This window comes from Periophthalmus magnuspinnatus, chromosome 10, assembly GCF_009829125.3.
Source record: "Periophthalmus magnuspinnatus isolate fPerMag1 chromosome 10, fPerMag1.2.pri, whole genome shotgun sequence".
Lineage (NCBI taxonomy): Eukaryota > Metazoa > Chordata > Actinopteri > Gobiiformes > Gobiidae > Periophthalmus > Periophthalmus magnuspinnatus.
The window spans coordinates 21,075,424-21,091,176 of NC_047135.1; the positions used below are offsets into that span (position 1 = coordinate 21,075,424).

The 15,753-nt window shown below is 38.4% G+C and overlaps 1 protein-coding gene across 1 annotated transcript in view; it reads right to left on the bottom strand.

Annotated features, from left to right (window-relative positions):
• Window positions 1-7,378, bottom strand: part of zgc:154054 (Alpha-1,3-mannosyl-glycoprotein 4-beta-N-acetylglucosaminyltransferase B-like) — a 61,143-nt gene extending 53,765 nt beyond the window's left edge. The window contains exon 1 of the mRNA XM_033973611.2: window positions 7,181-7,378. Coding sequence (XP_033829502.1) covers window positions 7,181-7,277 — 97 coding nt within the window. The 5' untranslated portion in view covers window positions 7,278-7,378. The remainder of the gene's footprint in view (window positions 1-7,180) is intronic.
• Window positions 7,379-15,753: the final 8,375 nt, after the last annotated feature.

The window sequence follows — 15,753 nt, forward strand, 5'->3', positions numbered from 1 at the left end:
AGTAGGTAATCCCTTGGGAATTTGGTGAGGGAGCTTTTGGGGCATTAGGCCTGTCACGATAACACATTTTGAAGTATGACGGTAAAGAAAATATAGACTATAAGCAATAATACTGACACAATAAAACCTAAAGGAGGATCTCCCCAAAATAACCATTTTATATTTGCTGTATATTTTTATTGTTAATGAACATGAGCTAGAGTAAATAAATGAAACACTTAATTACCCATAGAAGTTATTCAGCTATCTACAGCTCAAATCTTAGTACAAAAAGTACAAAAAAAGTATAAATAAAAAGTTGATGACATAGTCGACATAGTATTTATCATGACAGGCCTACTGGGCATTCTTTTTAACATGGAAGCTTCAAACAATTGGAAATGACTGCATTCCAGTACAGATCTTGGAACTTTTTTTTTTTTTCGCACATTTAAACTCCTGAAGCTGTCGCTCAGTTGCAAAGGGGCAAACAATTCCACAGGAAGTTTAGCTCAGAATTTTAGGTATTTTCTAAATAAAAAGAAAACATCAAAATGATTACAGAATCATATATATGGTTCATGTGTGTACTTGTTTGTTCTGTATGTGATCTGAAATGATCCTAAATGAGACTCATCTTCATCGGTTTGACATTGTTTGAGACCACCACCCCTGAGACACTCACACAACTTTGTGTGGACGATGTCTGTCCCCTTAAATACCAGACTTTGCCTGGATGCCTAATACTTCCTCCTCATCTAGCCTTAAGTGGTCACATCTGGCAATGAGTATTGTTTTGAGGCTGTTACTGTCTGCGCAAGCACAGATTTCTCACATGTCTGGGCACTTAAATGCTTAAAAAGCCTGGCACAGTGTCCAAATGCCCTGTACATGTAATGCACTAACCATGCGCTGGATCGTCTATAGAATCAAAAATACTCTAAAGCAGCAGGTTAAGTGACTGCAGTGAAATCATTTATATTAAAGTCTATTTTTGAACTCTCTTGATTTTTTAGTCCATATTTCTATTCTCCTATTGTTCTTGAATTCTGCATTGCAATATACAAGTTTCTTCATTGTGAGACAAATCTGTGTGAATTAAGGCTCATTACACATACGCCAAACTGTATAAGCGCCGCTCTCATTGGCTGCGCTTGGCGGCCCACCCCAGCTTCACTTCGCCATCTGAAAAAAGCTGTTCTAAAGTCCTGCACGTACATGAAAATGACTGCATGTGGATATTAAATGGACTGTATGCAAGATTGTGATTGAAATGACTACATGTGGACAGTAACAATGGGGCTTATTAATGAAGCGTTCTTTTGAACAAATTAAGGCCTTTTAATGAAAATTTTTGACATTCACAAAATGTTCTTCTGGAAGAACAAATCCTATGAATAGTTAGGCTAAAACAGCAGAATTTTTTCAAAATTAATTCATACAGAAATAATATTGGATATAAAAGCATGATCGGGTGTGATATGAGCATATAAAGGGAAAGTCTATATTCTTTTAAAAAATGTATACTTTTGATCATTTGTGAGTGTAGAACACCCAGCACATAAATAACAAAATAAACAAAGACACATTTGTATAGATCGTCTTCCTGCGCTGGCAAATGGTTGGGTGAAAACAGAAGTTGCGTACATGGAAATGAATGAGGATGCAAGCCGTTGTCAACTTCAAATTAACATCCTACATTTAGTGATTTCTATCGGATGGTCAAAGACAGAAGGAACACAAAGGATCTGCGGTTTGGCTTCAGACAGTTCACAGTGAGAACACTAAATGTGTTTAAATGACCCATTAGACCCCAATAGGATCCATGTGCTTTCATATCCAATGCGTGTTAATCCTCACCTAATAATAAATTCAATAAATATATTATTATGATTAGGCTATTATTGAATATTTGACATTTGAACAATGAAAGGGTATTCAGTATAATGTGCAATTATACTATACTGTTGAACAAATAACAAAACAAATATAAATATGAAAACAAATTCAATAATTAATTGTTCTGACAACTCCAGCCAAGACAAGCCTCTTTATTTATTTATTTATTTTATATTTAGGAAAAAAATCAAATATCAAAGTGGTAAATGTTTTAAAACACACTTTAACGGAACACAAAAAGTGTCCAGTGTAAAAATCTCTGCCCCATAGTTATTAGTCTAAAAACAAGCTGAACAATAGATGCTTGTTTAACAATCACAATAACATATAAAAGTAACTACTGTTAAAAAAGAACAATTTAAAGATTAAATAGAGGTGACATGTAGTGACATCTCATAAATAAATGTTTTCAAAGAAAGATTACCTGTGCCGCCAAAACTCTGAAATCATAATGCATCTACAGCTGAAGCTACACAAAAGAGCCATATATAATGTATTTATCCTTCTGACGCTGGACCCAAAAATACTCTTGGCATATATGATTAAGATTCAAATTGTCCAAGCTTTCTTTCCTGCGCCATGGTAGCACGTAGCCATGTTTTCAACCTCCTCAATGCATTGAAACTCCTCTCGGCTTCACATGAAGTCACACATGAAGGCTCAATCATCAAAATCCTCACTAGCATCTCCACTTGACTGCAGGTCACACACTTTCAAGGGTAGCCCCCTCAGAACAGTCTTAACTGAACACACAGAAGTCCTATTTAGCTCTGGGTAGCCATCAACACACCTAACCTCACCAGTCACCAGAAGCATATCCACCAAGTTATTTAGGGTCTTTAGACTTCCTTGGTCAAAACTGGAATTCAAGTGCAGCTAAAACTTGAAAAAAAACTCACTCCTGTACTGGTCAAATGCAATGCCACAACATCTGTGGAATGTAGCATCAACACTGTCACCTGCTTCTATGGAATTGGCCATAGCACATGCCTTTTCATACCAGACCTGAAAGCATCTCAAGAAGCACTGTTCAATCCATCACAAGGAAATGGAAAGAGTATGGCACAACTGCCAACGTACCCATACATGGCCGTCCAACAAACCGTACAGAACGAACAAGGAGAGCACTCATCAGAGATGCAGCCAGGAGGCCCATGGTGACTCTGGAGGAGCTGCAGAGATCCACAGCTCAGGTGGGAGAATCTGTACACAGGACAACTATTAGTTGTGCACTACACAAATCTGGTATTTATGGAAGAGTGGCAAGAAGAAAGCCATTGTTGAAAACCATCCATAAGAAGTTTCGTTTACATTGTCCGAGGAGGACACAGCAAACATGTGGAAGAAGGTGCTCTGGTCTGATGAGACCAAAATCAAACTTTTTGGCCCAAAAGCAAAATGCTATGTGTGGAGGAAAACTAACACTGCAGATCACTCTGAACACACCATCCCCACAGTCAACCACGATGGTGGCAGCATCATGCTGTGGGGGTACTTTTTTCAGCTGGGACAGGGAAGCTGGTCAGAGTTGATGGGAAGATGGATGGAGCTAAATACAGGGCAATCTTGGACATAAAACCTGTTGGAGTCTGCAAAAGACTTGAGACTGGGGCAGAGGTTCACCTTCCAGCAGGACAACAATCCTAAACATAAAGCCAAAGCGACAATGGAATGGTTTAAAGCAAAACATATTCATGTGTTAGAATGTCCCAGTCAAAGTTCAGACCTAAATCCAATAGAGAATCTGTAGCAAGATCTGAAAACTGCAGTTTACAAACTCCATCAAACCTGACAAAGCTTGAACTGTTTTGCCAGGAAGAATGGGCAAAAATTTCAGTCTGTAGGTGTACAAAACTGGTAGAGATATACCCCAAAAGACTTGCAGCTGTAAATGCAGCAAAAGGCGGTTCCACAAAGTATTGATTTAGGGGAGTTGAATACTTTTGCACGCTGCACTTTTCAGTTTTGTATTTATTTATTTTTTTTAAATCTAGAATTGATGTATAATTTTATTTCTACTTCACACTTATGTACCATTTTGTGTTACTCATTCACATAAAATGCCAATTAAAACCAATTAAAATTTGTGGTTGTGACTTGACAAAATTTGAGAAAGTTCCAGGGGGACAAATACTTTTGCAAGCCACTGTATGTGTTTGTCTTCAACTTTATACATGGACCTTGCAGACTGTCTGTGGATATTAAACACAATACTTTGAGTTTGATAAACTGTAAAAGTCCCACACTGGAGACACTGTTTCTTCAACTCTTCTGTCACTGGTAGGAAAGCACATTATGCTTTTGGCACTTGGCACAGACTATGTTAAAACCGTGTCTATTGCCAGATTGATATGTGTAGCACTCTGCATACAAATTATCAATCTGGAATGGCTCTCGCTGAAAATGATCGCACAACTCGGAACATCCCGACGATTATTTGAATCTTATTGGTCGAAGCATTGAGTTCAGAGAAAAGAACACACATCTTCCTTGTCCTCAAATGTACAGAGCGCTTCCTTCTGCACATTTTACACAAATCAAATAGTCTATATTGATGCTAAAACAGGCTCAAGTATGTCTGTCAGCGCAGCCATGTTTGTTTTGCTGCTGTTCTGTGATTGGTTTGTCTGCCTAACTAAACTTACAGAGGGAACATGCCAAGATGGATTCTTGTGAGTTAGTTGAACACATAAATATCGCGAGAATCCACCTTGCTCTGCAAGCTTACAACAACATAGCTTTTTGTGTAGACCCTCAGTTGTCCAGATCTGATCCATTGCAAAAGATGCAGTTCAAATCTGTCAAATGGACAAGTCGTTGTAGGAGTGAACACTTCTTCAGTTCTGGTCAGATTGTTGGTGGACACTGCCTTACAGTATATCTATCTGAAGGGAGGGGCTAACTACACTGAAACTGTAAATAGCTGTTGTCTCTAGTTTAAGCTAAAACTACCATATTCAACCTTTAATGACCCTGCCATTATTATCTTTGTTTTCGGTCTGTTTAGTTTCTTCAATGTACCACTCACTGCACTCTTCACTACACTGAATGGCGTAGACTACATTCCTTTGTTTATGGGTTGGGGTTTTGTCTTAAAGTATACACATGTAATGTTACACAAAAGACTGACATATGTAAACTTGATGCCATATTTTTGCCAGGCTTAGAAAAACCCAGACATTTAGGCAGATTTACATGATGGCAGCCTCTAAGCATGATCATAAAATCTGAAGCTATAAACCTTTACTGCTAGCTGTGACCAAAGTTCAGAAAATAATATTCTGAAAAAAATGTGGTTATAAAAGCTCAATATAGTCAATAGGGCTATTCATTTACAGGAAACTACAGAATCAAATGATGCACAATCGCATGCGCATCGGCACAGCCACCTAAAGCCAGGGCCCCTGAATAGGCACTGTCTAAATTGGATGTAAACATTCTTATGTGGCTCTCTTTTTACCCTGTCTGAAGTGGATATGTGGATTTGCGTACTCATCTGCACTAAAGGAAAGCAGTGAGAGAAAAGTCTGTCCCCAACAGATCTGTAACACCGTTTACCCGGGGCAGAGAGAAGCTAGCGCTAATCAGTGATGTCACTAGATTTACAGCTATATGGGGCACCAGCCCCTTTCATTTGTACCTACAGTTTTCTCAAAAATGTGATGTAGTACACCTCTTTCAAGCATGGATGTCTGAGGGTCACCCATTAGGAAACTCTGCACAAAATTTATATAATTTCCTGTAATCTGGTGGATTTTAGATGAATAAAAGCATGTAGCAGCCAAACTGAAAATGATCTCCCATGACAGGCTTTTACCAACTGCGCCATGTCACGTGAACAGCTCAAATGCCATAGTTTTAGAGTTTTAATAAAAGTCTCAGTTTCTACAAAAGAAAAGTATTCAGACATCTTTATTTGTTAGCAGTCATTCAAACATGTGAATAATGAAGGCCAATGTTATTTAGGTTGATCATTACCAGCTGATTGACACCTGAAAATCCACCAAGTGTTATTTTTGTGATAATAAACTAAAAAGATTTTCCATGATGATGATAAACTAAAACAGCTAAATATTTTGTTTTTAATTACATTTTGTTAAAATGCACTTTACTGCTTATGGACAGTTTGTCTAAGTTGGCTCCAAAGCTTCAGAAGATGCTTATTGTGCTGCCTTGCCATAATGAAGCAGAGAATCGCTTGAACATCACCCGCACCCGACCCACACCCGAACCACACCCGAACCAAACCTGAACCACACCCGCTGTATCTGGCCAGCCTGCTTATTATGTTTGACATGAATCACAGACCTGCAGCCTATCCTCTGTGCCTATGTCTAGTATAGCTTATTTTGTGAGCTGCACAGAGGGGCAAGCCACTTCTGATTTATACTTGGGCACGTGCCCCAGTAAAAAGAGTCTCGTGCCGGGCTTGTGATAATCATCAGTGACTTCCTCTAAAACAGGGGTGTCAATGACATTTTCACCAAGGGCCACATCAGCAAATTGTCTGTCCTCAAAGGGCCAGATTTAAACTAAATGTAACTACTTTTAACTTTTAAGTAACTGTTTCTGCATTTATTACTTATTCAAGTTACAAATATTGCATATTAATTTGCATAGATGTAAAAATATGACTGTGTAACAGCATATCTCTTGATAAAAATGACATTTTAAGACCATCATACCTTTTAATTTACCCTGTTGAGGGCCACATAAAATGATTTGGAGGGCCACATGTGGCTCGAGGGCCTTAAGTTTGACACATGTGCTCTAAAACATCCTGTTTTTCATCCATTGGCAGTGACTTCCGTGGAAATGAGCAGCTCTTTCCTGGGTGTTCTGACGCTGGTTCTTGATATTTTACATCAAAAACAAGAGTAGATCTGACAATTTGTATCTACTGTCATTGCATGAAGTGGGATGTTTTCACCCAAAAATGGGTGCAACAGCAAAAGTGCCCATATTTTAAAGACATCTATAAACCCCATCCAAAGAGGAGTATAAACAAAATATTTATTCTTCTTTAATACTATATCTAATATCTTGAATACTATATCTTATACATTAGGATGGACACACACATTATATATATATATATAATATATATATAATATATATATATATATATATATATATATATATATATATATATATATATATATATATAAGCTTTCAGTGTTTTTTGTTTTGATCAAACGCTTTGGGGAATTCATGCATTCCCCAAAAGCGTGCTAGCCTAGTTGTATTCTCAGTTACAGGCTATAGTCAACTGTTTAGCCAGGGACAAGCAGATGACACTTACCTTTATCATATGGCACAGATTGAATCCATGGCACTGTTAAAAAACAAACACACGCCAATAAGCAGCCAAATGCGACGGAGGAGAGCTTCGATTTCATAGTTTGAGGGCTGAGCGCAGGCCGCTGAAACGAGGACAGCCCGGTCAACAGCGAGAGCGCGGCCGGGAGAACGTGCAGGCAGCGGGCGGCCCTGAGCGGCTCAACAGCACACAGGTGCACTGGGCTCTGACAGGAGCAAAGCTGGACAGAGTCATTCCGCTGTCAGCGCTACCTGGGAACGCCCCATGTACCGCCTACAAGCACTGGCCCACATCCACGCCAAACGCCGTTGCGTCAAATTGAAACCTGATTGTTTGCGCGTGTGTTCTGCGCGTGGTGCATGCTGCATGGTGTTTCTGTGTGCAGCCCAATGATCAGTGATGAATGAGGAATAAATAAGGGCTAGAGAGAGTATTTCTGTTCCTCAGGCAATTGCTGCGACAATCTGGTGAGTTGAGGAAGAGGACAATTCTACTAGGAAACAATCTAAAAACTGGGCCTGAAAATTCCTTAAAAAGTGTCAACACCTAGGCTTACACACTGTTGACTTTTTCTGTCTGTTATATTTGAATAAGTAGAATTCTGATCAGGTGAAATGTGTAAACTTTGATTTTATGGTACAAACACTATCATTGTTCCATTTTCCCACAGTTTCACTAATATATGTTTCTCTAACTTACAGAGTGCAGTAGACCTACTGTAACTGTTACAGAGTGCAGTAGACCTACTGTAACTGTTACAGAGTGGAGTAGACCTACTGTAACTGTTACCGAGTGGAGTAAGACCTACTGTAACTGTTACAGAGCTGACAGGGTGGAGTAAGCCCAGTTATAGAACTGCACATAGAGTGGAGTAGACCAAACTGTCATAGAGCTGTCAGACAGCTGTGACTTTTGGGCATTTGGGCCAGATCAGGCCCGTCATTCATTTTGCTATGTCAGCCAAAGGAAACATTTGCGTTAGATTTTGGGTGGGTTATGCCATTTAGAGAACTAGCTACATAAGGGAGAGAATGTAGAGGCCATTTTTAATAGCGTCATAAGGTAGTCTAATCCTTATTTAAATATATTGTTATAGTTATTAAATGTTTATTGGTTATATAATGTTCCTTAATTCATTTGAATTTGATTTGGTAGTGTATATGGGTGTAGCCTAAAGGGTGGAGCTAATGTAGACTACCTTAATTGAAACAGGTGGGGGAGCTATAGTGGTGGAAGCTAGCCTGGACATACACTTTTTGACTGTGTTTTTTATGGTGGAACTGTGGGAATTTGAGGGTCTTCATATCAACCATAATAAATCACCGTCATCCATAAATGTACGTCTAGACATTGAGATCAATTGTCACCCTTGCATATGCCATAGGCCTGGGCTGCTAAGTCTTACATTTTGGATTTTGTCACTACGGACAAGCTTAGCCAACAAGTTGAATTCTCGCTATTTTTGTGAGTTTCCAAACACACTTGTTCAGCTCCCCTAAAGCATTAAACAGCTACTCCATAAGAGGGTGTACCAACACCAGCGCGAGAGCTCCTCTGGACCCCAGTCCCACCATACATCTCCACCTCAAAGCCACTAACCACTACTTTGAAGACAGTGAAGTTCAGATCTTAGCCAGAGAAAAGAAATGGTTTGAGAGGGGAGTTAAAGAAGCTATTTTTTGTTAAGAAAGAGAATCCATCCTTAAACAGAAATGGGGGCCTGAGACATAATCTCTCCTCCATCTACAACTCCATCATCAGACCCAGAACAATGAGAACAATAGCAGGGTCATTAAGGGCTGAAGAAACAATAGCTGTTTACAGTTTCAGTGTGGTTAGCACCTCTCCTCAGTTAAATATAAGGCAGTGGCCACCAGCATTCTGACCAGAACTGAAGAAGAGGCTTGGATCAGCAGTGAAACGTCTTCACTCCTACAACGATTTGTCCAGCTGACAGATTTAAACTTTGTCTTTTGCTATTGATCAGACCTGGACAACTGAGGGTTTACACAGACATACAAGTAATAAACACTTGATGGACTGATTATGGTGCGTAACATACAATAATAATAGAAAAGTTCAAACAAAGGTGCACATAACCTCACACGTAGTATGTTGTGTTTGTGGAAGTAAACTTGGCCCTGATTCATCTCAGTTCTGGCGCATTTGTGGCTATTTCAAGTTATTTGAGCAACCGGAGCCAACATTTACTTAATCAAGTGATTTCGCGAAGCATATCAAGAAGGAGGAATGCAAGGATTTCAGTTATGGCAGTCTATGTGACCCTTTCTGCCATTTCCATCAATGACATGTAAGTCACATGAATGTGACATGAGCGTTCAGACTGGAGTCATATCAGAAACATATCAGATTTATGACACATACAAATGCGGCCTGGGTCAGATTTAAAAAAAATCTGAATCAGCTGTTCACACTGACACTGTGGATAATGCTACTAAAACACCATGTACTCTTTTTCATAGTGGGAAGAAATGGATTTAGGGTTTAGTTCCACTTTAAACCTAAAAGGACTCTATCTGATCTGCACAGGCTACATACAATATGAAATCTTTGATCAAAATGAGTTTGTCACACTATTTCCAAAAGAGGGCAGTAGAGGTGCATGTACGGCAAGGCTGAGTCCATACCACACAAGCACAGGGTGTGTCCATGACTGTCCTCTTAGCACTGCTGTGTGTGATTCTTCTCTTTGTTTGCCAGTAAATTCAAGATAATATTAGGTAATGCCCACAAGTTTGTCTTATTTCAATTGAATGTTGGGTACAATTGTGATGCCCAATCCTGGAAAAAGAATCCGAATGACCTTTATTCAGCGCCAAGTTGAAATTATTTTTGATGAAGCCAACCAGCAGGACGAAGAGTTATCAAAAAGTTACATATCAGTCAACTAAACCCTCAGTGAAAATAAAATGAACTTTTATTCAACTTAAAGGTGCTGCACCTGATTTTTACCATGTTAAAAAAGTGAAAAACAGCCCTAGTTCATTTTAAATGGTTTACAGTGGTCCAAAGTGATACCTTAAGTATTTACCACAATGAGTTTATAAGAACTTTTCACAACCTTGAGAGCCCAGTGCAGTTTTGCCTGTGATGGTAAAGCTAACAACAAATGGCATGCTAACAGACACTTTCTGCTTACCAGAGAATAAAACACTTTATAATAAGATGCAGGCATTACACAGTGGACAGATATGGGCTTAGTTTGTGACAACACTCTCCCACTATCAAGAAATAAAAGTCATACATTTTTTTGAAGAACACATTCTTTACTCAACATTATCCACCACACATAATAGGCAAGGCAAGGCGAGTTTATTTGTATAGCACAATTCCTACACAAGTGCACAAAGTGCTTTACAGAATGAGAAAGATATTAAAATCACAATACAACAAATCAAAATATAAATAATCACAAATAATCATCATAAAATTAGCATTAAAAGACAAAAGTGCAGAATAAAAACCTTTTAGTCATATGCACAGCTAAACAGAACTGTTTTGAGCCTGGATTAAACATTGTCAAAGAAGATGTCTCATATCTTCAGGAAGAGTGTTCCAGGTTTTAGCTGCACAAAACTGAAATGCTGATTCCCCATGTTTAGTCCTGACTCTGGGCACCAGCAGGAGGCTGGTCCCTGAAGTCCTCAGAGTGTGAGATGGTTCATATGGCACTAACATGCTGGAGTTGTACTTTGGTGCTAGGCCATGGAGAGACTTGTGCACAAGCAGAGCTGCTTTAAAGTGGTGTGGTGCCACAAATGCACTTCAATAATCTCTTGACGAAACACACACCTACACCTGTTTTTAATGGTTTAAATAGACTTATGTACTTATTTGTTTGTTTGTTTTTGCTTGTATTTTTTCTGTATTTGAACAGAATGATAAGGATAGTCTGAGGATAGTCTGAGCACTCTTATTGGGTTCTCCCTGTATAAATAAAGATATATGAAAAATGGAAAAACTAAAAAAAAACAGGACAAGAGAGAATCAGAACAACAGCTGGTGTATCTGAAAACCTTCAGAAGATTTTCAGACAGCATGAAATCCCGATCAATTTAAAACCTACAAAGACTAGAGAGAAATTGGTTTACCCAAAGGACAAAATAATAAGCTATAAACAAAGCAATGTGGTCTGCTCCATTCAGTGTAGTGAAGAGTGCAGTGAGAATTATATTGTAAAAACTAAACAGCCACTCCACAAAGCGAATGTATCAACACTGTCGCGAGAACTCATCTGGGCCTCAGTCCACAGTAGATCTCCATCTTAAAGCCACTAACCACTCCTTTGAAGAGAGTGAGAAAAGAAAATGGTTTGAGAGGGGAGTTAAAGAGGCCATTTTTGTTAGGAAAGACAATCCATCTTTGAACATGAGTGGGGACCTTAGACATCATTTAGCTCATATTTATAACTCCTAAATCAAAACAAGGAAAACAATAGTGATAATAGCCAGTATGCTAATAGGAGTGAGAGCATCCATTAGGGGTCTAAATGATTATACAAAATATCACACAGACACAGTTCATACACACTTAGGGAAGTTCAAAAACCTATCTTAGAAATAGAAACTGTATACAAATAGATGTGTTAGTGTCAGTGTAGTTAGCTCCTCCCTTCACATAGATAAAAGGCAGCATCCACCAGCAATCAGACCAAAACTGAAGAAGAGGCTTGGATTAGCGGTGAGACTTATTCACTTGACAGAATTGAATTTTTCTTTTGCTATGGATCATACCTGGACAACAGAGGGATTACACCAACATCTATTGTGAAAAAAAAAATAAAAAAATTGCTGGGTCTCAGATGACGTCCCAACATTCTTTAGACCAATAATATTTAATACAGATGGGGAATAGCTATAATGAATACAGTTAAAATGATGTTTGTGTAATAAAGTAGCAAAAAAGCAAGCTATAGGGTTTAGTCACTGACAAAACGTGCAAATTCCCCTTTTACATATTTTTGACAATAATCAATAAAACAAAAATCGTCAATATGACAAAGAATTAATGATGAGAAATACACACTGGTTCTTGTCCTCCATCTGAGTTTGACATCATTACATCCCAGATTCTGAAAACCACAGCTGCAAACCCTTGACCTTCTTTCAATGAGCTTCATGATGAATCTTCCTGAAATGGTTTTCACTTCACAGTTGTGCCCTGTCAGAGTCAAAGAATGCCAAGAGTGCAAAGCAGTGACCAAAGCAAAGGGTAGCATTTAAAAAAAAAAATCTATTATTATTATTATTTCGATTTATTTCAAAGACGTCTTAAATCAAAAAGTTTGGTCTATTGAATCAGTTGTGCACAATTGTCAAAGAGCTGTTGTTCCTAAAAGTGTCGTCTCGCCCTCAGCTGACAAATCAACATACATACAGTGTATTTATACCATCAAAAAAACCCCAACATTTTAGTCTACACCAAGTGGCTGGAGGCCGCTGGATGCAACAAACAATGGATACACCCATGCATAACCACAGATGGTATAATGAAGGTTGGGATTAATGAAATCCATAAAAATACAAGTAAAGATTCAGGGTAAAGAAGGCCATAACAGCTCCTCAAGGTGGGTCCCAATGCCCAAACATGTGAGCTCATTTCAGCTTACAGCTTTTTTTTGTGCGCTTCCGTAAGTTAATAATAAATTAAATGACAACACCTCCATTTTGTTAAACTGTTTAAACTAAAAATGTGTTCCTTGTGCATAAAGTGTCCCTGTATTTTATAACTCACACTTTAGAACTTTTCAACTTTTTTTTTTCCTGATGTGAAACTATGATAAAGCATTTACCACAGGTACTATCCCACCAAACCAAGTCATAATTAGAAAAAATCTGTCATATGTACTGGTGTTTGTATGATTGAAAAGCTACAAGAGCTATTTTATTTTGCTCTAATAAACACAGTGTATAAACACACTGTTTCTGTAATGAAAATATCTGTAATTGTTGTGATAACATGAAAAGACCTTTAAGAAAACATTTGCCAAAAATAAATAAAAACAATTGTAAATGTGTTTCATGCCTCATACAAAGTGCATTATTTGAAAAGTAACTGTGTTACAAAAACAAAAAACAAACTTATGTAACATACTAAACATGGTTCCAATAATGGCTGTCAAATGTCACATTTGCAACTCAAAAAAGGGTCACTACTACACAGTACAGGATAATTTGCAAGAATATAAGGCCCACATATTCTTCTAATTGAACTCGAGGAGATGGCATAAGTTTGCTGTGCTCTTCATATATTGTGTCTAGGGCTAAACGATTTAGGAAAAATATCTAATTGTGATTTCTGGCAATTGCAATTAGATTTGCAAGCTTTGTTTTAATAGTAGGATTCATATTCACATAGTTCACATTTAAAGCAGAACTAAGTAACAGTTTTACCTTTTAAAGGTCTTTGTAAGTCCCTGAGATGGTTAAATGTATTTTGGAGTGCCTGAAGCATCAGTCCTCTCTGCTGTCTCTGTGCGGAAAACCAGCCTTGCAATGTGGCCGACACGACTCAAAGTGTCAGGCAGGAGGAATGACAAACACACAGTATACAAATGGGGGAAATCACAAAAATATGAAAAAGTTAAAAAGCCAGGCTAGACAACGTATTTCAGTAAATCATAGTTAACATCATTGAAATGATTTCACACAAAAAAATAAAGAAATAAAATGTTGTCTTTTTTTTTTCTTTGAAATTCATAACTGTACTTTCTGATTGGACATGGTCAGAGCATGTTGACATACATAGAGGTAATTCCTTAACTGTTACCTTGCAATCATAAAGATAACAAGGGCCAAAACATCTACCGGTAAACTCTGCCCACAACTGTCTTTCAAATAGGCCATTTCTCAATTCCCAATATGCAGACTCTGTACTTATGTAATTGTGTACTTGTGGGAGCAGACTCTGAGAATGGTCTTGAAGAGTTCACAAGCATGCACTTGGCTCTCTTGGGACAGGTGGACTTGACATCACAGGAAATACAACACAACGTGTGTGTGTGTGTGTGTGTGTGTATATATATATATATATATATATATATATATATATATATATATATATATATATATATAGTGGGGAAGCTGGCCCGAAGTGATCAAATAGGAGGCAGACTCAAAAGAAGTCCCATTAGACAAAATGTATTATCCGCATAGTGGTAGCCCGTGAACACAAAAGATAATACATATTTGCAAAAATGAGCAGTGCTCAACGAAAACTAAACAACAAAACTTAAACAACCAAGGAACAAGCCACGTGTACCCTGGCTACACTGATGTCTCTCGTCTGTCTAATTAGCCCTGCTAAAATACTCTCCTGCACCGGAAGCTCCTCCCCCGGTATACTCCATCTTTTCTCCAGGTGCTGTGGGTGTAACATTAGCATTTCCTTCAATATAAAACCATATCTCAGGGCCCAAGTCCCTTTACTAAAGTGTTTAACAAAATAAACTATAAACACTTAAATCATTGAAACAAAAATACATAAGTCATTAACACAAAGAAATAAACAAACTTAAAACAATTTTCCCCTCCACATGGTCCGGCCCACGACCCCTCTCAAGCCTATAAAATGGCAGACATAGGCTGTGTCTCAATTCGCCCACCTGGCCTTAGAATCACCATTGGAAGGGCGGTTCGAAGGGCAGTGACGTGATTTCCGGCGCGACAAGGGCTGTCCCATTTCACCCCACCCTACTGAATGCGGCCGACAAACCTGCCCTTCCCTTTGCACCGTTTCCATGGAGATCTGACGTAACTGAAGCCTGCATCCGTGCACACTTCACGCACTTCTATATCCCGTCATGCACCGCGCCTACGCAAAAAAGAGAAGAAAATGGAGTCCGTTGCGCAATATACGTTCAAATGTTCGTACTGGTTTACCTCATCTACAACAGTGTGACATGAAGCTGTTAAATCTGAATAAAGATCTGTACAGTGTGTTTGATGATTAAAAAGGAGTTACATGGAATAAAGGAATGTGCAGTTATTGCTAGACAATAAGAAGACATTATTATCATTAAAAATTATTACTGCAATAAGAATAATGTAAGAATCTTCGTTTCTATTATAAGCGTCAAAGACCAAGAGACTGAAACGTAAAGTCAGAAGAGTTTAATGAGTTGCACACAGGTAATGTGAACAATGAAGCAACAAACTATGAGGAAAGGACAGAAGAGAGTCCTGAGACGTGCACAAAATCTTCATGTGTTCCGGTACATTCCATAGGTCTGCGCCCCTCGTGGGCACGTGTCATTTACTTTCGTGTTAGTAAATCAAGACACTAGTTTGATGTAGTGCTGCACTGCTAGAAAATACCTTATAATAATCAGATGAAAAGAACTGGCACGGCATAGAAGGGAAACAGCGCCCTCTACTGTTATTAAAGTGGTGTAGCCACTGGCCAAAATACCGAACCATTAAACTGCAATATCCCACTTTATGTACAACTAATCAGTGTTCTCTGGTTTATAGACTATGAATGTGAAAATTATATTGTTACCTCTGTCACTGTTATTACGTTTTCACAAGGTATAT